The sequence below is a fragment of the Strix uralensis genome, chromosome 1 (genome assembly GCF_047716275.1).
Source record: "Strix uralensis isolate ZFMK-TIS-50842 chromosome 1, bStrUra1, whole genome shotgun sequence".
Classification (NCBI taxonomy): Eukaryota; Metazoa; Chordata; class Aves; order Strigiformes; family Strigidae; genus Strix; species Strix uralensis.
The window spans coordinates 118,922,146-118,947,841 of record NC_133972.1 but is presented as its reverse complement, the minus strand read 5'-3'; the positions used below and the strand labels follow the sequence as shown (position 1 = coordinate 118,947,841).

General features: G+C 37.2%; 1 protein-coding gene across 6 annotated transcripts in view; it reads left to right on the top strand.

Annotated features, from left to right (window-relative positions):
- PTPRM (protein tyrosine phosphatase receptor type M) overlaps positions 1-25,696 on the top strand; it is a 506,311-nt gene that overhangs the window by 375,274 nt on the left and 105,341 nt on the right. For 2 of the 6 annotated variants that reach the window (XM_074878543.1, XM_074878526.1), the window contains 4 exons: positions 16,137-16,288; positions 18,808-18,882; positions 19,112-19,138; positions 24,047-24,234. In XM_074878543.1, the coding sequence (XP_074734644.1) occupies positions 16,137-16,288; positions 18,808-18,882; positions 19,112-19,138; positions 24,047-24,234 (442 nt within the window). The remainder of the gene's footprint in view (positions 1-16,136; positions 16,289-18,807; positions 18,883-19,111; positions 19,139-24,046; positions 24,235-25,696) is intronic. The other 4 variants (XM_074878552.1, XM_074878533.1, XM_074878569.1 and 1 more) reach the window with 2 other exon arrangements.

The following is a 25,696-nucleotide window of genomic DNA, read 5'->3' as shown; positions in this document are numbered from 1 at the left end:
CCTGATTATGTCCTACTAAAGTCATTAGGGTCAGATTATTTCCATCTAACTTAAATCCTAAGTAAATACACATAATACAAAATATTACTATCCCTGGCTTCCATTTCAATACATTTAAGATGAGGGCCTCCAGAGGGCACTGAGCTTACCTCATATTCTATTGTGATATTCTTGCTTATTGTTATTTAATTTAAGATTTCTAGTAAAAGAAATATCTAAAGATGTCACTCAAGCTATTCCACGTCACACTTTCACATTAGGTGTTCAAACATCTAATCAGTGAAGGTCTCACCACTGCTGAACCTGAAATCCAAAACACCAGACATAAAAAGAGAGCAAGGTAAGTTAAGAGAGGGGCAGTGGACGGAGGGGATGAAATAAGAAATACAGCAAGACATGATTAGCTCCCAATCTGTCAGTGAGAGTGGTCCATAACTGCCATAATTATATCTTAGATATAATCCTGAATCGAGTTTAAATTATATTTAAACTACTCTTTAAATTCTTACGTACATTGAAGGCAACAAGTTTGTTTTGAATCATTGTCCTGGTGCAGTGCTGAGGGCCACTCTGCCCATCTGTTGGATCATCTTAAAAGGGGAAGTTACAGATATTTGGAGACACCTAAAATTTCATCGTATTTTTATCCTTGTTGCTGTTTAGCAACTAGTGTTACTTAATTAGTTATACAGATAGGAGAGGTAGCTGGGAAATGTTGGGAAGCAGGTACTGGTAACTCAAAGGAGAGCTGGGAACACAGTACTTAGGGAACACAGAACATTAATCCATAGAAAGCTCAAATCCATTAGTTGTACTGCTCATGGATAGAGTTGTTTGAAAATGCAAAGTTTCCATTTTCTGGACCAACCCTCCATTTATGTAATAACATTCATCCTACTGAAATCCTTCCATCTGTCGGCCGAATGCAATAGTCTTCTCCATCTTCTGTGTAAAGAGTAACACTGCTGTCAGCCTGCTGCTAACTTCCTTCCAAGATTCATTTTACTGATGAGTGGTTTCTGTCTGTCCCCTTACCATACATATTTCACAGAGAGTGATGTAAGTTTTAATTAGTAAAACTCCATGAAATGTTTAAAACTCCTCAGGTGCAAGGAGAGATATTAATAAAGTGGAAAAATAGCATGAGAGTCTTATAATGTGTAGGAACATGAACTTCACAAATCTCTGTGGTGAAAAAAAATGAAAGTGGCAGAGACAAACTTGGGGTGGGACTGCAGAGGGGAGATAAGATGTCCTTATCAGATGCAGGCCACAATATTAATACATTCTAATCCGTATGCTATTTTGATATGTAAGAAAAATATTCCAAATTAGGCAAACATTTCTGCTTCTGGCAGCGTAAGCAATTTTTTTTCAGTTTTACCTGCCAGTGGCAGTAATTGAGAAACTTCACCTAAATCAGCTGTCATAGTAGAGGAAATACTATTTTACTGCCATTTAAAATTCTACCCAAATTTATGTCCAAATTTATGTCTGAACCAGGTGTCCACATACCTCTTTCAGCCTGCATTTCTGAGCCTGGATTTTGGGTAAACTCTTGATTATCTAGCTTCTTGTTACCATAGCTTCTCATCCAAAATCAACCAGAGTCTCCTCACCTGTAATTCACCTATGTCAAAATATTATTACAATGTCATTGCCCACTCTTACCTAGTTACAGTTATTTATAGTGTTACAGTGTTTTGAAGGAAGACACGATTTAAATAGTGAAAATGTGTCCCTAATGATTTGCACAGGCGTCCACTTGTCTGTTTTCAAGTTACTTATTTCCTTGCTGTTGAAGAAACTAGCACAATACTATTTTTTATCCAGTGTTTGTAAACTTAAATATTACTAGCAACTGTTAAAAATGACCCCCCAATGGAAGGTAGTGTCATTCTATGCAGTGACTTGCGGTTCAGTATAAAGCTGTAAGTATGCACCCCATGGTGCAGCACTTCGGTCATCTTTTCATTAAGAGTGCTTAGGTCATCTTTTCATTAAGAGGACTCCATTACTAAGTGACTAAGTTTAACAGACGTACTAGAGATCCTCTTTTACATTTGGTATCGCACAAGTAAAAGTTAGTGAAGGGAAGCCCGTTAGCTCCTCGAAAGAGGCAGCACTCCTTTCTCCAAGGGCAGAAGTGGAATGCACTTCTTAAGTCCTTGTTCACTTAACTCTCCACTGAAGTCATCTGTAAGGAGTCTTGTCGTTTCCTTTGAAAGATACACCTTTTTAACAAGTTGTCTAGGTAGGCTGGGAAATGTCAATCTAGTCGAAACGTTTGTTTGACAGCTGATCTTAAAAATGTTATAATTTGAATAAAACAGCATGTTAAAGAGAAATTGCCATATTCTGGTTTATGAATGTGATATATTTGTGGTTGTGCATTCATATTTCTTTAGCTTTAGAAAACAATCACACCACCATAGATATTTTCAGGTGTTTTTGTATAGTTAAGTAGCCATAATGAATATACTATGGATTACTTACCCTAAATCAGTAGAAAACATACCAACGCTTGTGCCAAAACATTAAAAGAAACTGTTCCACGGTAAATACTGACTGTTTTAGAAGCATTCCTACTTACTGCATTTTTTTTTAGTGCAGAATAATATTTCAGCAGTTACTCTAGGATGATAAAATAGTCACATATTCCCAAATGTTATTGACTGGTAGTGATGTCTTGCAAGTTAATATCCTGCTAACCTCTCCCTCTAATTTCTGTTAATGGGACTCCTACCCAGATCTGTCTCCTGACCTAACCTGCAGTTTGTTACAGGAATTAAGACACTCCCTTTCAAGTGCCATCTCCCAAATCATGTAGAGCTTTAACAGAGAATTCTGTGCTAGCTAGATTATTCAGTAAACTCATAGAAAGGGTATTATTAACCATAAAATCTTCAGAGATGCAGAATCATTTTTATGTAACTCTTTTTAAGTTTTGCTACAGAGGTACTGCTTTCTTCGTTATCAAATTCTGTTGTGGTTTGGTTGTAGGTTTTTTTTAAATAAAGAGTAGTTTTCCTTGCAGCTGTCAGTTTACATCCTTTCTCTGTAAATAATGAGTTTGAGAGTTCATTTTAGCACTACCACATTATATCTTAGAAACTTTGTCATTGTTTGGTATTATTAGAGGAGTGCAAAGGAATAATTTCTTATTTTCAACACAAAAGCCTATTAGTTCTGTTTCTGCCTTCATTGCCACCTCTGCAACACTTCAGATAGGTCTGTGTATGTATAAAACTCAGTATACTTACTGTATTGCATCACTACTGTAAACTGTAATATTCCAATATATTTGAAGTACTGGGCTTATTGTAAGAACAGCAGCTATCATTACTGTTAAAATTGCAAATTCTGACTGACTGATATTTTTAATGATGTAGTAGTATTTTAGTTGTTTGGAGTTGTTGCCTTCTGAAGAACAACACAGTGCGTAGCAACTCCTGTTAATACATATAGTATTCCTGTAATGGATGATTTCATCAGGGGAAGGACTATGACATTATTTATAGCTTTTACTCTGTCGCTCAAAAGGAATTTTACCATGCAAGCTCTGTTCAGAAGTTTCAGGTTTTTCCTTTTCTGGGGATGAAAGATGCCTTTCTGTCTTTAAAAGTGTATTTTCACAGAATTTAGAATTAGATTTGAGAAAAAGTACAAGGCATTCATTTTCTCTTTGTGTTTCTGTGACAGAGCTGTAGACTTCAATGCAGCATGGTTCCATGCAAAAAATTTGATTCCTTGGTCTTTGGATTATCATACTGCTTGTGGGTGGCAAAGCTCTGAGTGAAAATCCCGTATTATATGCAATCATTAATTAACATTCTTTTCAAATGTTAAAGTTATTGTGGCTATAACACTGATTTTTTTTCAGATGAAACTATATTAAAAAGATTTACAGAAGCTTTCCTTGACACCTTTCTTACATCATTTAATTAAGAAAACCTTTACTGGTAATAGGTTCAAGTTTGCCAGAATTAGAAATGAAGGGATCTAAATACATGTAGTTGAAATGTTCTCACCTAAAGCCACCATGGCATGCAGTTGTATCAGCTGCCCTTTCCACAGTGGTATAAAGAACCCCTTAAGTGGATTAATCAACATACAAGCCTCATATTAACATCTTCATTATGAGCCATTGAATATAGGACATAAGACCCCAACACACATACCTGCTAAGAGAGAAGTAGGGGCTGGACAACTTCATTAGCTTAATAAAGGAGACAGATGACAGTTTCTCCCAGAAGCCCCATCCCTTTGCACGGGATAAGATCAGATTGAGGGTGCAGCTGCATTTTAGGCTGACCAAATAGTACCAGCCTCACAAGGTCTCAGGTGGACCACTTCCTCCTGTAGTCACAGCTTTGGATTTCCATCAGTCCATCTGCCACCGCACTTCCACTGCCAATTAGATGATTCTCCCATGGCTTGGGAGAACACTTGAATGGTTTACAAGCCACGCGCTGCTAAAGAACCACTGCTTAGTGCCTGCCTTCCCCCAGAGAGCACAGAGCCATATTAAATTAGTGCACTACCGAGAAGACCATGCTCCGGGTATATCTTCCTGCATCCTACTAGTTATTCTACCCACATCAAGTGAATGGCCCAATTTCAGCAACCCCTTAGGAAATTTTTTTCTTTCTTTCTTACATGACTGAGTATTGCCTATTCTGAGTTTTCAGTCAGTGACTTTTGTCAAGCCAGATTTGTTCTTGTGGAAGGGAAGGAAGGTAGAGTCCGCTAAAAGGCTGATTAAAACCCTATGCAGATGGGTATTTTGAGCTGCCAAGGTGTATTGAATATTACAGAAGTCTTGAAGGTAGGAATTGCTTGAAAAAGTGAAAGGCACATGATGAAGTGTAGGTAGCGCAGAAAAAATCATGTGTGAGTTTGTGAATGCTCAGTACCAGCACTAGCAATTATATTGTACAAACTGCTGCCTGTATTGGGATACAAAGTGGCAAAAATTATCTATTCAGGTGAGAAAGTATAGGACTAGGGTTTGAAAGTCAGCATGAGCAAGGAACGCTGTCTTGCATAGAAGACAAGATACTCAGGAACTGAAGAAGTACCTCCCACTGCAGGACTTACACAGGACCTAGGTCAGGATGCTTATCTGTCTACCAGAACGTCTGTACTAATGCAATGGAATTTTTCATCAGCAAAAGCCTTTGGCTGTTTTGTATTCTTTTACTGGGGAGCAGCAAGCCAATGAATGAGTCACATTAGATTAAGCCTATCAAAACCTTTGCTTTTGGTTCTGCACTACACCACTACATATATTTAGTTATATATTTACATATATACATGCATATATATAAAAAATACATACAATATATTTACATATATTTAAACAGCAAATATGCTAAAGCTAATTCCTTTAAGGAATGTTTTGGAGAACTTTAAAGAATTTATTTTGACTGTATTTTATATCCTTATGCTGATAAAGCCAAATGCCTTCGTTTCTGTCCAGTGAGAGACAGATCTATGCAGAGACCTAAATACCTTGAGGCAAAAGGATTTCCTATGTTTAAAACTGTTACAGTTACTATTGCTTTCTATTAACTTGAGCCTATGCAAGCCTAGACGTAATTTGTTAGACTCTGTAGAAATCTGGGAACTTTCTAGCCCCATAGTGAAAGTAACAAGTTATTTCATGTAAAAGATACCTGCCCCATACTCAGGTCAGCCTCACAGAGTGATGCACTGTGGGGCTAGGGATTTTCTGTTTGTGGAAGGAACTGCTTATATGGCAGACTTACTTTTGAAGAAAGACATTTGCCCGGCCATACTTAAGGAGTTGAGAATATCATAGCAAATCTCAGAGAGAGAGGCTAGTGGGCAGACAGGATGATGAAACTACAACATAATAGATATATCTACCATACATCTCTGTAATTCCTCATGCTGAGAACACCTCTGAAAATGTGGTGAAAATTTGGTATGGGGGAAATCATCCCAGAACAAATCTGCATCAGTTTAACACTGCCTCTTGTCTCAGTTTGTGAAAGCAGAGGAATTCTGGGCAGCACACCACCCCTGGGAGCTTGAGGCTTTACTTAAAACTGACAGCTATGGGATAAGAAGGTGTTTTCTTTCATCATTAGCCAGCCTTTTCTAAAATGATAATTAGTTTCAGGAAGAGAATTTCAAAATCTGTCGTGAATGTGTTTCTGTGAAAAGCTTTCATGTTCATGTTGTCTGGCACTACACATCACACAGCTACCTCCTCCTGAGTAGGCCCCAGTGTTGTCTGTTTAGTTCTTTATTCAGATCATATGATAATATGATGGAGGAAAAGAAGAAAAAGAAAAGCAGTTGAAACAAAGGGGAAGACTTGCAATGTCAAATGCAGATTATATCTTTTAAACAATATGTTATAAATACGGTATTCTTGTACCATGTGCAGAGTCTTTAATACCCATCTACACAGTACTATGAAGGAAATATATCTCTCTGTGAGCCCAATATGACATACACATCTTTCATTCATCTAAATTGTTTCTTTTAGTTTTTATCTCTTAAAACTAAATTAGATATGTATATTCATTTGCATACAAAAGAAGCTAGGTATTCTTGTTACCTATAGATAAGTAAAATGGTATATATGCTAACAAAAGAGAAAGTTCAGGTTTTGTGTAAATTTTCTTTTACTGTTCTTAATAGAGTTAGCTTAGAAAATGAAATTACTTTTTGTGGGAAAAAAGTATCCTCGGGCAAAAGGATAGGTCAGGTGTGGAATTTTCCTATGACCATACATTTCAGAAAAGGATCTCTACAGAAACTTCAAATACTTCATTTCACTCAAGTTGAGATAGTGTAATAGAAAGCGTGTAAAGTAGTGTTATGTCATTTTACATTTATGTACAATTAATGTAGCAGAAATTAATACAAATCAAAGACAACAGAAAATGGAACATTTCATCTTCATTAAAATGAGAACGTGTATGTTATTAATACTATATTAGAAAATCAAAATATAATTTGCCTTTTTTATGAAAAATTATCACATTCTCATTATGCAGTTCAATGTGAATATAACTAGCTCTCTAATGAAAAAGCTTTATTGATAAAAATATTTACATAAGCTTTGCTCCTTAAGTTAGAAAGGTGGTTTAGTACATGCAGCAGAAAAAAAAATGAAAAAAAAAATAAAAATAAAAAGAATCTACATCTATCATAATATTTAATTATTTGACTGTATGTAATTTTGCTAGTATTATCCTGTATTGGTTCTGACTGTGCATATCATGTGTAGGACTGTTCAAAGAAGGAGCACAGTTGAGGATTGTGTTCATATCTGTAATCCTTTAAATTGCCGTGGTTTCCTTTTATGAAAGAAGCCCTATTACCAGAACACTTAATGGGAATCCTAGAATAATTTGGATCAGAAGGGACCTTTAGAGATCATCTTTTCTAACTTCCTGCTCAAAGCAGACTTAAACTAAATCGAGTTGCTCGGGTCATTGTCCAGCAGGGGTTTGAGTATCTCCAAAAATGGAGATCCCACCTCCCTGAGCACCTGCTCCATTGTTTGAGTACCCCAATGGTGACAAAATTTTACTATGATCTAATAGGAATTTCCTCAATTGCAACACTTTCACCATGTGTGTAGAGTCTAGCTCTGTCCCCTCTGTACTCATCCATTAGGTAGTTAAAAACTGCCGTACGATCCCCTGTGAGCCTTCTCTTCTCCAGGCTGAACCAGCACAGCTCTCTCAGTCTCTCCTCAGTCAGGATTTGTCATTCAGGAGAGATCCAGGTTCAATTCCCTGCTCAGTCAGGTAGTATTCAAAAGTCCATTTCCTTTCCTATCAGAGGGTCCTAATCCTCTGGTTGGTTATACATGTTTTTAATAGGAGGAACTCTCCAAAACCTTTGAAAGTACATTGCTTTGAAGAGAGTAATTCAAGACTGACTGGATTAGAGAGTATGACTTACTGGTTTAGTGAGCAGGGCTGTCAGCTGAAAGAGAGACCTGGGTGCTGGTCTGCTCCTGTGTCAAAGGCTATAGTGATATTTTTTGGGTATACTGCAGTCATTTCACCCCTCATATCCCTACCCTGATTTAGCTGCTCCCAGGTGCTCCAGGTCCCTGTATTCTTCACCATAACAGACCTCTCAGCTGCCCAGCTGTCCTCTTTTCTTCACAGGAAGCAAAGTGTTGTCACACTGATTTTTGGCCTTCAAGTGTTCCAGCTGGACTACTGGGTTACTCCCTGTGCTCATAAAGGATTTGTCATACTTTGGCCTCTCCCATATTCTAAGTAGCACCTTGATCCTCATCCTGCAAGTAGTTCCACATGGCTGCTATAATCACAAAAGTAAATCAGTCAGCTAAGTCTTTAGTAAACTGAACAGATTCATAAGCATTTGCCTTTTAATTAATTTGTGGGAAAAAACCAAAGTGTTAATATTCTGTGTATTTTCCTTATACACCCTTACAATTCAGGAGGACCTATAGGTCAATTAAACATTGTATTCACTATTTTCTTGATTAATTTGGTGACTATAAGAATCAAAACACAAAATTAAATTCATATTGCAAAATTGTTAAATTTTGAAACAAATTCAGAGAATTTGTGGCCTTTCATTTTTTCCTTCCTTAGTTCAGTTGAGTAGAATGGGACATCTTATTGCCTGATTCATAACTTATAATAATCAAGGTCATGGTCACAATTAGTTAATGATAAATTTCAAAAACTATTGCTGGTCACATTTTATGACTGTTCTAGCCTGTTGGGGGAGCAGGGGGGTGTTGGATTTTTTTTTTTAAAGTGTGTGGGTGCATTTTTCTGAACACCAAGACCAGTGACTAACTTGAGACAGAAATAGTGCAGCCAGGAGATTTCCAGACATATAGTTCTGCCAAAGCTTCTCAAATTACTTTTTACTGCCATAGCCTAGAGCCTTCCCTGAAGAGCCTGTCAATCCTACTAAAACGCATCAAGGTCTTCTTAGGTGGACAAACAAGAACTAAACTGTAACCACAAAATTAACTTCCTCTGTGAGTTAAGACAAGAGTCAGCCCATTTCAAATAAATGTTGTTACATTAATCTGGCATACCACATAGCTCCAGTTTTTTCTCACTGTTGGTCAGTCACCAGTGTTCCCCCTTCAGCCACTGCCTCAGCAAAGAAAATCTGTCAGTGCGATGCCTCCTTTGACCTGAGATATTCTTGGGTTTGATGCTATAACCTTCACTTGCAGAAACTCAGATGATAACCTGATGTAGGAGTTCATACAAAGTAGAAGCTAAGAAACAAATAAGCAGAGTTTTTAATGATGTCACTACAAGCAAATTTCAAAGCACGTACTGAATACCTGAATTCAAGAAAGAGCACTTAGCAGCAACAGTGAGCTGTGTGTCTGTGACTGCAGCTGTACCTTATTTTTCCATCATCTTTTCCTTCTCATTTCCCACTCCCCTCTGTATTTTCTTTCTGCTTTCTGATCCAGTGTTTCTTAAGTCATGCCATACTTCACCTGTGAGCTATCGCTGATATTTTGAAAATGGGGTGTAACCAAATAACTGCTCTTTGCTTTGATCTCATGTAATGCTAATGAACCCATCTACTAGCAACAACAAAGTGTAAAAAGACCATTAAAGTTCTAATATGCAATGAGTAAAAAGGCAAGTAAAACACACAGAAAATTAAAACTGGTTTTGTTTATGCCAGTATAAATCAAAACCATTTTCATTAATCTCCACCTTCATTTAAAAAGTTTGTACTCATTTTTCACTCAATTCTTGTAACTCTCTTAAGTTAAATGAATCCTCCTCCCCCACATTTACTTGTATTCCTTTCTCCTTCTCCCTTTCTAACCAGTCCTGATAGTATCAAGATGCCTTCTTGGTCTCCCAGTAATAGTTCTGGTGTTTCGGAAAGTGATTCTAAAGTCTCTGTGGCAAAAATGAAAGCCACAGTGAATGAACGGGGGGAAGATGAAATCCTGTGGTATCAGGAATGCTTTTCAAAATTCAAGCAGCATCACAGCATTTTTTTAAAGTTCATTGTCTGTATCAGAGTGCAAGAGCATGATAAAAATGAAATTAATAATGTTAGCATGTGCTGAGAAGCAGGAAGTTGATAATTAAAACAAAGATAAGGCTCCTAAAAGAAATTATAATAAACCACCCCTTTGCAAAGTCAGGTAAAAGGGCTTATGCACCCTTGGCTATAGTCAGATATGTATAACCTCTACATCAGTCTTCTATACTGTTGTAGCTTTACTTTGTTGTGATGTCAATACAAAATATATGTTGGTATTATTAGGACAAAGAATAATTTTATAATCTAGTAGTGGTGTGCATACTAAGAGATCCTAAGCAAGGAACAACAGAATTCAGTGGGATCCTGCCTACCTTTTTCTTTTTAAATTCTCCTGACAATTATTTTCCATGTGGTTTTTCTCTAGAAATGCTAGTTCCTGAAATGGGGACAACTTGTAAAGCATTTTATTAAGTGTTCACTAGTTCTTGCTGCAAAACGTAGCGGCTTCAAAAATATTTCGCCTAACATTATTTCCTATCTGATAGAGTGTTGACAGTCCACAGTTTAATGTCACTGTGAAATCGCATTCTTGAGCATATTACATTTCAATATAAAGGATATAAATGTGAAATTGAATGACAGAAGTTTGCTATGAGCAGAACTTCACTATCATTAATGCCATACTGTTTCTATTTCGCTTCATCACTTGATTTCAGTTGCTTCGTATTTGTGTCTCAGTCCATTCACAGGAGATAGAAAGGTTTCTGTGCAGAGTGTTGCTGTTTTGATAAGAAATATAAAGCAGATAAAAGTATTAATTACTTATAACGATAGTTCTTTAATGACACTAAAGAAATCTACCATTTTGAATTGGATTATATATTCAGGTTCCTAAATCTTGTTTTCTATGAGGACTTTTTAACAATGAAAAGTAACATAAAGAATACAGATAAGGCATTGGAGATTCAAGGTATGCCCTAAAAGGATATCCTAAAAAATAGAAAGTAGTATTTTTAATTTTCTAATGCAGATTAGAATAATACCCAATGTTACCAAATGTGCACTATTGCAAACCAGAGGTGGTAGACTAAACCTGAACTCCATCATACACATGTAATTCTCCCAATGATGTGTGATGTGTATTTTTCTGCCGTAGAGGACCCATTGCTGAAGACAGGAAAATAATTGACAAGGACTGTTTTGTTGTTAAAGAAAAAATAATACAACATAAATATGAAAAAAGTATAAAAACACAGTAAACAGGGACTAAGTCAGTTGCATTTGCAGACTTTTTTATATGCTTCTCGTGGAGAGCTTTTATTAAATTACATCTTCAGACTGAGTGTTGCTGAATCAGTGATCATGGAATGGTTTGGGTTGGAAGTGACCTTAAAGATCATCTAGTTCCAACGCCCCTGCCATGGGCAGGGACACCTTCCACTAGATCAAGTTGCTCAAATCCCCGTCGAACCTGGCCTTGAACACTTCCAGGGAGGGGGCATCCACAGCTTCCCTGGGCAACCTGTTTCAGGGTCTCACCACCCTCACAGGAAAGAATTTCTTCTTTATATGCAATCTAAATCTACCCTCTTTCAGTTTAAAACCATTGCCCCTCATCCTATGATTACATGCCCTTGTAAAAAGTCCCTCCTCATCTTTCCTGTAGGCCCCCTTTAGGTACTGGAACGCCTCTATAAGGTCTCCCCAGAGCCTTCTGTCCTCTAGGCTGAACAACCCCAACTCTCTCAGTCTGTCCTCATAAGGGAGGTGCTCCAGCCCCCTGATCATCTTTGTGGCCCTCCTCTGGACCCACTCGAGCAGGTTCATGTCCTTCTTATGTGGGGGCCCCAGAGCTGGACACAGCAGAAATAGAGGGGGAGAATCATCTCCCTTGACTTGGTAGGACGGGCCCACCTCTCAAGCCTGTCAAGGCCCCTCTGAATGGCATCCTTTCCCTCCAGGGTGTCAACCGCATAGACAGCTTGGTGTCCTTGGCAAGCTTGCTGAGTGTGCAGTGATGCTTATTAAATGATTTCAGATTAAAGCATTTTCCTCAAAATAATTATGAATCTTCTTTTAGTGTATCATAGACAGCCAAAATAGATGGGCAAAGTAATGAATTTCTGAGTTAATTAATCCTGCCTGGTATATCAAAAGTAGCCTAAACAATGCAAAAAGGTGAGTAATTCTAAGTGTTAGAAAAGCAAATAAGGTATTTCCATCCTTTCTTGCATAATCTGTTAAGTCCACCAGACTTCACATCATGTCTGTGACAGTGGCCAGTGACAAACCTTTAGATGAATACAGGAGGAGAGTGAAGATAAGATAATGCCTTCACTGTCCTCCACTCAGCCCTTCATCAGTTCTTCTTTTACTGATACTTACTTTTGGTATCTCTGGAGTCCTGTGGTGATGTGTTCCATAATTACCTGGTTTGTGTGAAAGTATTTACTTTTATATTTAAAAAAAAATTCTCTATACCCTCTGGTTCTGGTTCTTACATGGTTGAGAAATAGTAATTCTTTCTTAATTTCTTACTTTTCTCCACTATTTTTTTATATACTTTTATCATATTCCCATTTCAACTGCTTCTTTTTTAAACTGGGGACTCCTTGTCTATATAAGGACTACCGCTCTTAGGATCTTTTAAAGGATCTTCCTGATTATAGTTTAGATTCTTTCAGGGGTTTGGTGAACAGACTGTTAAAAGCTTTTGTAACTACAAGTGCACCACACCAGTGGGTTGCAATAAAGCTCCCAATCCTTTCTTTATCAGAACCATTTATGTGACCTGTCCACAAATAGAGAAGTAAAATTTGAAACAGTATGTATATAAGAAGAAGCTATTTTATCTTGTTACAATAAGTGCAATAGTTCATTGAATTAATTAAAGAAAAAATATTCAGCCCAATTCCTTTAGCAATACTGTTACAAATTTCATCTCACTGTGTTTATTAATATCTTGGTGATGGTAGTGTGTTGCTAGTGCAGTGGAAAGTAGCAGCATCTTGTTTCTTTTCTTTGCTTGGGAGAAAGGAAGCATACTGATACGAAAAGGGGAGTACCACTCAGATTGGAATTGGGAAGAAGGAATTGAGTGCCTTTGCTTGATTCAAATAATATGCTTTTCTCACTGTTCCTAAATTAAAATGGGAGGCACATTTCTTTCTGGTTATCAGCCCCAGTCACCTTTTTTTTTTTTTTACTGTTGTTACACTCCTCTAGCTGTGGTAGTGTCCCACTGTGCCTTACACTGTATGCCTAGTGCTTTACACAAAGGGAGAAGGCAAGCTAGGTCTCAAAGAGCTTGTTATTTAAGTCAAGACAGGACAGAGAAAATGGATACAGGTAAGTAGATGGAAAATGAACCAAAAATAGAGGCTGATAATGTAGCAGCAACTTAACAGTTGTTGGCATAGGTTTGTTGGAGGGTTTGAGGGCGACATTACAGTGAAGGAGGGTTTTGAAAAAGGTATCGAGTCAGGCTTGCAGAAGGCAGAAGTTTTGCAAGGTGATTCTTTCAACTTGAAGGGACTGCACAGGAGAATATGCAGCATTTAAGAGTTTCATGGTGGCAGATAAAATGCGGACAGATTGTGATGAAGCCTTTAGCTTATTATTTTCCTAGACTGATTTTATTAAAATTTGTAACAGAACAGAGTAAATGATACTCAAAATCTCACAGTTTTTTGGAGGGAGTCTGTATGTTTGTCTACTCTGCATTTACCGTATTTTTACCATTACACCACCTCACTTCTCACAATTTCTTGTGCCTTAAAATACCAACAGTTCCTAGCTAGTCTTGAGACGGTTCTGTATATCAGGCTCTTCTTTTCTGAGACTGGTATAGTATATTTTCTTTCCTCGTATAGTGATGATAACACTATTTGTGTGATAAGCTGATCATTTTTGCTTTCCCTACATAAAAAATTTCATCCTAGGTAATCATCATGGAAGCTTCCATCTGTTTTACTTTTTCCTTTGGTAGGAGATCTCTTTTCTTTTAAGAAGGAGGAAACATCAGAGAGTAGCTATGAAGTGTCTTTTCCATGAGTGAAAACGATCAAATATTAAGTCTTTTTTTCCAAAAAAATTTACTTCAAATCTAAGAGCATGAGTGGTGACAGTGTTGTGAAGTACCATGGTTCTACAAGCTTCTTAAGTCCTGTATAGCTGGAGCCTCCCAGGGAGTGAGAGATCCAAGGAATGGATGAGTTGCAGAGACTGCAGCACTGCAACACCTTCAGCAGTATCTGAAAACTGCAGATGTAAAAAATGTTATGTTCACCTAAAGTTTACTTGACTAAGTCCAGTGGGTGTTTTTGTTCACAGTACAAAAGTCTGGCTGGTATCGCTCTCTTCCAGTAACAGTTGTTTCAGATTTGAACTTTTCCCACAAGACCTATTTCCAGAATTAGATTCAGATTGAGAAGTACTGTACAGTTGTTACTGTCATAAAAACAATCTGCTATAGCTTGATTATGGGACCTAAACCAAAAATGAAGGAAATGAGAAAACGTTAGTGTAATATCTTTAAGAAAATTACCTGGCTTTTTATAACATTTGAGCGTCATGTTGTTGGTGTAATAAGCAAGAACTCTGGCTTTCCTTAGGAAGGATACAATTTTTACTACAAAATAAAGGACATTCCCTGTAACAGCAGATGCTTGAGATCTGCACTGTACAGAGCATGAGGGTTTTTTTGTAATCCCACTGAGTGGCTGGTATCATATTTTATCCCATTATGGATTTTCAGATACAGCTAAGTATCCTTATAATGTTGCCCAGGGCAATTCTCCTAGTAACTTTTCTTTAAAAAACTGTTAAGAAGGAGTTGTTACCTGTTCACCAGTGTGTTGTTCACATGCAGGAGTTCTTGGAGAAAGTGCTGAGTTTGTGAGATTGACAGTGATTAAAGGTTGTATGAATAGAGACAGTACTCACAGGTCCCCTGGTGAGAAAGGGTAAGCCACTACATACTGCAGTGTCCTGGCTTTAGTGAGTATGCAGTGTCTAGATAGCTAATTGGATTGACAACTGTTTAAAGAGAAGATGCTGATTCCAGTCTGAAGACAAGGAAGTCTTGTGAAGAAAAGCTGCTTCTGCATGCCTTCCTGAAGCATTGCTCTAGTGCTGAATTGTCCTGAAGTTCTTTCCTATGGTCTGCACAGCTGTGAAATAAAATAAGTACAATATGTGCCTTACAAATGAAGTTTCAGTGACCACACTGGGGATGCTGCTGTTGTCACTTTTCAGATTCTGGTTTCACAACCCAGATAAGCTGAGAATTGCCCAGTGGTTTGCAGGTGGTGGGAGGAGCTGTATGTACTTTCAGCTTAAGGCTAAAGAAGATCAGAAGAGAAGCCATGCATGACTTCACATGTTGCCATCTGAGCTAAGGGTGGAAAGAGTAAAAAATGTATCCATTTAATGTTACCACTTTGATAAGCTTGTCCTTATAAAGGACTTCCATTAAGTTGTTCGTGCATTAGGAGATACATGTCAAATTCTACTTCAAATAATATATTACTCATGAAGGAGGGAGGAGATTGAAGGATGCTAAGATAGGAATTTTGTTTTACTTATGGACCTTGAGTGAAATTTTACTGACAGAAAATTGTCTTTAGAAATGGAGGTCAATTTAAAATGCCACTTGCTTGTGCAAAGTGTGTTAAGAAATCAAACATACTATACAGTATGATGTCAACCAGTTAGCTTTGTTACATGGTGTCTTAAGGAAACAGCTCCAGACAGTTCTACACATGTGAAGTTAAAATTTGTCAGTTCCAGTGAAATCTTCTCTCCTATCATTTTTATTTATGTATTTAAACAGTTGTAGCCTTCACATCACCTTTTTATGCAAATAGTCCCCTTTAATTCAGTGATGGTCCTTAAGGATTAAAGTGCTGTTCACCATAAGTCAGGGCATTGGCAACTGTCCCTTGATTATCAGATGCTGTTGAAAGACATGAGTGTGAAATCAATTGAGGTTTCCAGAAATGCAGAAATAATTGTAAATATGATTCTTAATAATGTGGTTACAAACTACGATACTAATCTAAACAACATGAAGACTGTGTCTGCTCACTGTTGTTTTTTTTCTTGTTTTTTCTCAACATGCATTTCTTAAGAAAATTGGCTAAAAAACGGAAAGAGACATTGAGTAGTACACGGCAGGAAATGACAGTGATGGTGAATTCGATGGATAAAAGCTACACTGAGCAAGGCACCAACTGTGACGAAGCTTTCTCTTTCATGGACACGCACAATCTAAATGGGAGATGTAAGTTTTTTCTTTTCTTTTCTTTTTTCTGGAAAGTGGAAGAAAGGTGCAAATGGTTTTTAAAATATTCCTCATTACTCAGTCATGGAAAATCCATGCGACCCAGAGTTTCCCACTGTGCAGCACATTACAGTGTGTATTCGAATGAGCAAGACAGTCAGACGTCAAGAATAGACTTCTTTAAAAATAATAAGGATAATTGAGCTTTTTTCTGTCCATCCTTTTCTTCTGCAGAAGAGCAAAGACATTACTGAAACAGCTGTAGTTTTACCTTTCTCCAGTCTATTATGTTAAAAATTTTATATCCCTCATGCTGTCCCAAGTCCTTCAAATGCTTCCCTAGCTCACTTCTTTTTTTGTAGGCAAAATTTATTTTTGAATGTCATAATTTAATAATGGTGATCTGATTGTCTTAGTGTTTCCAATTCAAGATGATACTCTTTCTGTTGCTTGTGCAAAGGAAGAACTCAATGGAGTTATCGGTTCTGCAGTTTCATAACAGATTCTGTAAAAGCCTGGGTCTTCTTGGATCTACCCTGAAAATAAATAAAATTTGGGATATAAAATTTCCTGTATTAGAATTTTAGTCAAGGACTGCTGTCTGGGAGTTAGTATTAAGCAAAGACCAGGAAAAACAGCCATTTTTCATAATTGTTAAAAAGAATGAAAAAAGAATGACTGTGTTCAACAAAACTTGGGTTTTGTAGTTCTTAAGGAACCTCAGTTCTTCTTGTTATACCAGTGTTTCTTAACATCCTCAGAATTTGTCAAAGATTGAATTTTGTTTCAAGTACTAACAGTATGCGAGGCCCAACTCCCACTCTTTAATAATATGCTTAAGAACTTATCTTTGATGAGCTCAATTGTACAAACACTCTGTGAGGTTTATACAGGGAGACTTCCCTCAGCAGCATTAGGCTCAGAATTTGCAATGTTAATTTGCGTTTGAGTTACTTTTGAAATTGCTTTGAAATAGATCTTTCAAAATCCGACTTGCCTTTCTGGTGAGAACACACCATTGCAGTTAATGAGATTGCTTACTCCTGTGAAGAGATCAAGAGATTTGACTTTGTCTTCCACCATCATGATGTAGTTTTGCAGTGGTGTTACTGAATGGTCACAACAACCAAAGAAGCTGCAATGGGTTCCTGGGACTAAATCCTCTTTATGTAAACCACCTTAAGCCAATTTGAAATTATTGGCAGAGCAAGTATTTTATATCACTTGAGGGCTAGAACCTCTAATTAGACTTTCCATAAGAAGTGTGGTCACCAGAAGAAGCAGCCTGACAGTCTTTAGGAGTAATCTTCGTGTAGGGCCTTGTACTCAAGAGAACATTGCTACTTCATATGAAAGTTTATAATTCTGGCTGCTCTCTGTATCTAACCAGTTTTATTAGCTGCAGCAGCTCAACTAATCTCTGCATCCCTACCCAAAGGGAATACCACTCTGTTCTTTCCATCTAGTGATTCAGGAGACATAATCAAAGGAAAGTAGTCTCAGATATATTCATTTACAGGATAAGGGATAACTGGCATCATTATGTAAGTGAGTTTTCAGATAGCTTCATCTTAACAAGGGCTGGCAACTGTATGGCCTAGAAGATCAAATGAAAAAAAAAAGGCGGATGAAAGCCAGCAGGAGTAATCTCACTCCTCATCCAGCAGATCCTGTCTTCCTCAGTTCTACTTTTGTTCACAAATTCCTGTTAGTCTGTTTATAGGTATCCAGAATGTGCTTACATTCACTGGTCTGACTGAACTTGAGCTGTGTAGACAAGCAGCTAAGGCTTAATTTGCTATGAGCTTTGCTTAAAAACCTTTAATGACTCTTTGTCTTAACATCCTGTAAAATGTTGTGATTAACTCCCACCTGTTAAATGTATCTGTGCTTATAACAGTAATACACATGATCTTTGTATACCAGGGAACTAACGGAACTTAATTTGTTGCATTGGGCTTTCCCATAGGTTTTACAAATGGTTAGATGATTAAATACCAATGCGAGCATTGGTCTATGTATCACTTCTTGAAAACCTTTGTTAAACAAAGAGAACTATTCAGGGCATAATAGTATCTGTGTATACATTATCCACCTGTCTGAACAAATCAAAAAAAAAGGAGAAAAAAAATCAACTGTAGTAGAATATTTGCATACAGTGTTTACAGTATTATTAAGTAAACTTAATAATGATCAAAGCTTCTGTCAAAACCACCTGTTACCATTGTGATGTCTTTATTCAAGCATCATTATTCAGTCTAATCTTGTGATTTAAGAAGTATATTTGTCATCACCGACCCATATGCTTTCTTTGATGACATTTCTTTTTAGAGAATTGATCAAATTCAGTGAGCTATTTTACTCACTGGACACACCTGGTTTTCCCTAGGTCCGGATTCCAGTGCAACAAATACAACAGGACGGACTCTAAACGAAGTCAATCACATACGCTGTATCACTCAGCTTAAATAGCCACGTATCACTTTGCTGTCTCTAACCAGCTTTGTTTCTCTTTGCAGCTGTATCTTCACCATCTTCATTTACAATGAAAACTAACACATTGAGCACAACAGTGCCTAATTCTTATTACCCAGGTAACTGATTTTTTTTTCTTGATCTCCACCCTATATAGACCTTTTCATAATAAAAGCATATATAATTATGTTATTATACTTCTTGCCTTAGAAATTTAATACATACACAAGCAACATACTGGTTGCTTACAGTAGCTTTCTGAAAGAAAACTCGGGAACATTTATCAATCATTTACTGTTCTCTCTCTTTTTACCTTTTCTGCATTGACCTGCTTATGATGTATGACAGATCCATTTGTGCCAACTGCAATTTTAGGTGAGAACATTTCCCTTTATCAAAGTTTATTGCTGAAGTAATTTAGAAAGTCACAGTTCTCGGGGTACAGACAATGCAAAAAGCTGGAGTTTTATACTAAAGGGAGAGGTTGTAGACTTGGCTACACTGAGAATTCTAAGGACAGTTATCAGTCTTGATTACTACTGTCATAGTGCAAGTCAGGGGAAAAAAGAGAAATAATTTTAACAAGTGAATTTGTGAGGAAATGTTTATGCATGTATTTGGAGTGACACAAAAGAATTTGATTATTGAAGCAATTGAAATAGTTTCCCTCATTTTTTTCCATTTTATCTGAGAACTGAAGATGTCACTTCTTAAAAATAACATTTTTTTCCTAATTAGACTATTCATGATACAGAAAATCGACAAAATACAGTTTTGGCCATCCACCAGCTATCATTTATTCTCACAATACCTCACAGTTTCTGACATGCTTGTCAAAGTGAAGTTTCAGAGGAGAGATGGTATTTTGAACAGCAAAAGGATAGCATGACACTTAGAGTATATAGTTTATTATGCATCGGTGTCACAGTAACAACATAAAACAGTAGAACTGTAGGTTAAAAACATACACTTAAAGTGTAAACCATTTCCACTGAGAATTTAGGAAAACCTGCTGTTGTCCAATGTCAAAAAGAAAGAGGTTTCTGCACAGTGGTAAAACAATAAGCATGAGGTGCTATTGCGTTTTCAGTGCTTAAGTAACCCTAACCACTTTATGGCTTGTGTTCATTTACACCTCCTTCCCGTACTAACTTTAAACTAAACAGGGAGATTTTTTTAAAATAGTAAGTCAAAATATAACAGTGCACTGTAGCAAGAATTCAAACTCCAGTGTTAAGCCTATTTGCTCTTTTTACAATGATTAATATTTTTGCAACAAATATTTTTCTTTCTCCTCCTTTTTCTTCAAATCACTGTAAAAAATATAAGACGCCTTAACTGATTCCTGCCCTTACACCGTGAGTTAAACAGGCTTAAGTAAAAGTAGAGTGAAGCATTTAAGTAGAAGTTTAGGAAGGTGATCTTGAAAATTTGTTATTATGAAAGAATATTTAGCGCAGTGCATTTCAGTGTCACAACTTGGAGAAGGAACTTGTGCGGTTTTATACGTTATGTAAATCTGGAAGAAGGTAATGGTAGTGACTGTAACAATGTAATAATCTCCATGCAAATGAAATTTGCACTGCCTTTTAACTGCCTGAGATGTTAGATTTTTTTGTGTGCTTTAGCATTCATTCAACGCTTCATCCAGTAGATGTTCTTTCTGACCTTGTGGGTGGGCAAGGAGAAAAGTACTATTATCAGGAGAAAAACTTTGAGATTTTTGATCTGGTTTATTAAGTTTTAGTTAATGGTTTCTCTGATTTTTTTTGTGATCCTTTGCTATATGATATGATGGTAAAATTATTTGTTAGCTTTTTTTCCCCGCAAGAGATAATCTCTAAGCAAGTAATTCAGGTATCAGACAAACACACACTGGGAATAAAAATTCTTTGTTTTTACTACGTCTGTAAAATTTTGAATTAGTTAGGTATGTATTTTATGGTCTACTATAGCAACCTGTGCTTACTCATTTCAGAAAATCTTCCAGTTATTTCACTGTGAAAAATTAATATTTTTGTAACCTTACATGTTAAAAATTTAGTATCCTTTTATGAGTGGTGTTCCATTCAGACCAGATCTCTCTCCCAAAATGTATTTATGACTCTCTGTATAAGAATAGTGGTTTACCTGATCAAATTAGCTGTGCTTGAGTCGGTAGAGGAATATAGCTATTAACAAAATATGCTGGGTTTTAATTGCAACTAATACCTGCCCCTGCTGTCTTCCAATTTCCAAAGAAGTGATGTTAGAAGTTGTGTTAGACCACAGGGTCAAGCCTATAGTTAGAACTAAATGAGCTTTTCAGTGTGACCTCCTGGGAAGGGTACAGGTCTGATGAATGGTTGAGTTTAGTTTTCAAAATCTGCTAGAAAGGCCACAACACACCATTTCCAAATTTATGAATTTATGTACAACAAGATCTTTGGACTATTCATGCAAATTAGGAACTTCATAGCCAATTGGGAAAAAAAAAAAAAGAAAGATAGATAATTAGTGGTAAACTCTTTAAATGACTCAGAAGGCAACAGTCTGACTTCTTAGTTTCAGATATGAAGAAATTTTCTTACATTGGAGGGAAAACTTTCATGCTTAGCCTAATAACCTAAGTAAAAGCCTGAGATTTAATAAAGCACTTTACGTAACAGTAGCTAAACTTATAGTTGCTGGGCATGAGTGTAGGTCATGTTTGTCTAGTATCAGTGATGCTCATATTTCTGAAATTGGAGAAAGAAGAGTCTCAGCCCAGAGAAGATACTGGGCTGGGTTTCTAGATATCTTCCATGCTGTGAGTTCATATAACTAGTAAATAAATATATTATTTAATAAGTGTTGTACAGCTCTGTGGGAATCAGTAAGTGGAGAGTAGAACAACTGCACCTGTAGAAGTATTTAAGCTGGACAAACTTGCCATTGCATATGAACACTGCATCTGGAGTTGCTCACCCTTTGAAAAACAGTGGACTGTTATGCCTGAAAAGCTCATGCTACAGTGCTCAAAGACAAAGCAAAAGGCTATAATACACATGGCTCCTAATGTACCATATAAACCAAGGATTGAAAGCAGTTTATTTAAAACAACTTAAAAGATCACTCTCAAGGAGGGAAAAATAGTATTAATGCAGCTATAAGAGATAAAGAAGTGGAGACAAGAAAATTAATCTAAAACAAAAGAGCTCACAGGAAAGAGATTCATAAGGATTAAACTGCTTAAGAAGACCCTGCTATCTGATAACTTTGCCTTCATCTTGATCACTAACAGTCTGTGTTACAAGGAATTCTGTGGTTTGCAAAAAAAACCCCAAGTTTTCTAACCTGTTCTAAAATTGAAATAAGCCACTCAAAAAATCATGATCAACTTCCTACACTTTGTCTTTTGTGTCTTAGCCACCTTGTAGTTTTCAGGTGCCATTTCAACAGCAACATACTGTACCTACACTTGTATACCACGCTTCATGCCATGCATCCCAAGGTGCTTTGCAGTACAATTTTATCACACATTAGAAGAAGTCAAATTTTGTGACTAAAATATTAATCCCTTTCCTCCGCATTAGATCAGGTTAGCAAACTGACAGGAAAAGTAGTGAAATGCCCATACTCATACACGTAAATTTTTCTCTTATTTTTGGTTTAGGAATGCACAGTTCATATTGACTGTATGCTTACTGAGGACCAGATTTCATGTGTCTTAGTATCCATGTGAATTGAGAGAACTTAAAATCATCCTTGAAGTATGATTTGTTGAGCTTTGTGGCTTTAACATCAATTTTCAGTGGTATGACTAAGACCAGAATCTCACCTTTAATGAGGTGTGGTAGTATTTTTGGTGTATATATGAGAATCTGGGACCTTTTCATCTAGAGTATTTGTGAAACTTCCTGCTGTAATATATCTAACTTATTAACATGGAAATAATATTTTAATGCTTCCCTTTCATACAACATGTTTTAGAAAGTAATATCTTTTTAATAAATATAGCATTTTTATAAATCCCTTGCTATATTAAGTGTGCAGCCAGTGAGGAGTAGTTTGAATAAGTCAAAGCACCACATTTACAATTTCATTTAAAAATCAAAAACTCTTTGAGGTATGTAAAGTTATTATTTGGGTAAACAGAACAAAATATTTATGATTATACTTGGACCTTTGAATTTGGGTTGGTTTTTTTCTCTTGTCAAGTCTGAACAAATTTTTAAAATTCCATCTAAACAGGAAGAAAGTCATATTGCTTCCTTAGGTAGAGTGCACTTTCACTTATGTCTACTGCTAACTATAAGTTTTGATCTCAGTTGCATCTGTGTGAATTGACTCACAGTAAGATACCTTGTTTCAGTACATTTAATTTATACTGTGAAACTGAGATCAGAATCTGACTCATTTAGGGAATCACTCTGTAAAAACTAAATTACAAACATAAAATTACCTGTAATTATTAATGTAGTACTGTTGCTTATGCCCTGTTTCCTTTTTCTCCTCCTCTTTTTTTTCTCCTGATATGTATCTTCTTAAAAGTGCCAATCAATGGTAAGTTCCCCATTTGCCCCATGGAAGATATGTGGAGGGTTGGGAGAGTATGTGTCTCATAAAAATTTTAACCAGCCCCCTGGGTTCTCCTGTTTGTTGGCTTGCATGTCAGTTGACATATAACATTTCATGCCTAATGTGATGGCTCATGATATACCATGGTCCTAAAGCATGTTCAGCAGCCAGTCAAGACATTTTTCCTGATCAGATGATCCTTTGCATTTGTCCTCTTGTAGTTTGTCTCCAAATGTTGTATCAGATCTACATTTCCATTGCAGTCCTAGCTTGATGAAACCATAAGCCATTTTGTGCATCTTTTTATTTTGCTCACTCCAAACATTTGCTCTAAATTTGCAGTATAAAATATAGCACTTCAGTAATCTAAGAAGAATACAAGTCCAATTTCATTCCATAGGACTTGTTGAAGTTTCAGAATGAAACTTCTATGCAGTTTAGAACCAAATGCCTGATTTAAAACCTGTTTGTAATGAGCTAGTGATATTTAAAACAATATTAGAGTTCGGACTGCTCTGCAATGCTTCCATTGTAGAACCATGGACTTTGCCTCATTCCAATCAGTCTTGCAATTTCCCTGTGTAAACCGCTCCATGGATTTACTGTTCTTCTGGTGTAGCCTTCACAGACAGAAGCAATACTGATGGTGTCAGATTTCTGCCATTCCTCTAGAAATCTGTGTAATTTATATTTCTTTTAATAAGTGAAAATGAGCCAGTACATTATGAGATGCTCTTTTTCTAGATGAAACCCATACGATGGTCAGTGACACAAGCAGCCTGGTCCAATCACATACCTACAAGAAGCGAGATCCAGTGGATGTACCCTACCAGACCGGACAGCTTCATCCAGCAATCCGTGTAGCTGACTTGCTACAGCACATCACCCAAATGAAGTGTGCAGAAGGCTATGGATTCAAAGAGGAGTATGAAGTAAGTGTCAGGTCTAATGATCTGATTATTATGGTTTTTGCACTGTTGGCTTTGTCTGTCTGCTAGCTGTACCACAGAACAGGAAAAATAATTACTCAACCAAGAAAGCCAGCTGCTGTGTGAGGGAAGATATTGAACGGAAAGGATCATCTCTACAGTGAGCAAACCTTCTGATTGTAACCAGATAGGATGAGGAGTGAGACATAAAAACCTTTCTCAGAAATCTTTGCCTAATTCTAATTGCATAAAACTATATATTCAAAAAAACAGGTTCAATAATGTTCTCCCAGAACTTGCCATATTTTTCTTTTCTTATTGAAGAATGTAGCTTTTTTTCCAAAGTTCTACATTGCAGATTGTCGAATCACAGTTACCCTGCAACACAATATTAGCTTAGAAATAAGTTCTACAAGCAGTATTTCTTGGAATAATAGTATTCATCATGGAAAGGCAGTGCACAACTCTTCAGAGAGGCCCGTAGGGCTATAAAATTTATTCTGTGGTGCCTGAACTGTTTCCTACTAGCTGGAGGCTATCTCTAATCCTCATTATTTTCCGTATGAACTTATAGTCTCTCTTTTTTCGTTTTTTTTTTTTTAAATTCAACTTCTATTTCTTCATTTCATGCTGGAGTGACCTGTACCTCCCTGTTATCATCTTAATTTTAAATGTCATGACCATGACATAGAATCATAGAATGGTTTGGGTTGGAAGGGACCTTAAAGATCATCTAGTTCCAACCCCCTGCCATGGGCAGGGACACCTTCCACTAGATCAAGTTGCTCAAAGCCCCGTCTAACCTGGCCTTGAACACTTCCAAGGAGTGGAACCTCCACAACTTCCCTGGGCAACCTGTTCCAGTGTCTCACCATCCTCACAGTAAAGATTTCTTCCTTATATACAATCTAAATCTACCCTCTTTCAGTTTAAAGCCATTACCCCTTGTCCTATGATTACATGCCCTTGTAAAAAGTCCCTCCCCGTCTTTTCTGTAGGCCCCCTTTAGGTACTGGAAAGCTGCTATAAGGTCTCCCCAGAGCCTTCTGTCCTCTAGGCTGAACAACCCCAACTCTCTCAGCCTGTCCTCATAAGGGAGGTGCTCCAGCCCCCTGATCATCTTTGTGGCCCTCCTCTGGACCCACTCCAACAGGTCCATGTCCCTCTATGTTGGGAGCCCTAGAACTGGACACAGCACTCCAGGTGGGGTCCCACGAGAGCGAAGTAGAGGGGGAGCATCACCTCCATCATCCTGCTGGTCATGCTGCTTCTGATGCAGCCCAGGATACAGTTGGCTTTCTGGGCTGCAAGTGCACATTGCTGGGTCATTTTGAGCTTCTCATCAAACAATACCCCCAAGTCCTTCTCTGCAGGGCTGCTCTCTATCCATTCTCCTCCAAGCCTGTATTTGTGCTTGGGATTGGCCTGACCCACGTGCAGGACCTTGCACTCGGCCTTGTTGAAC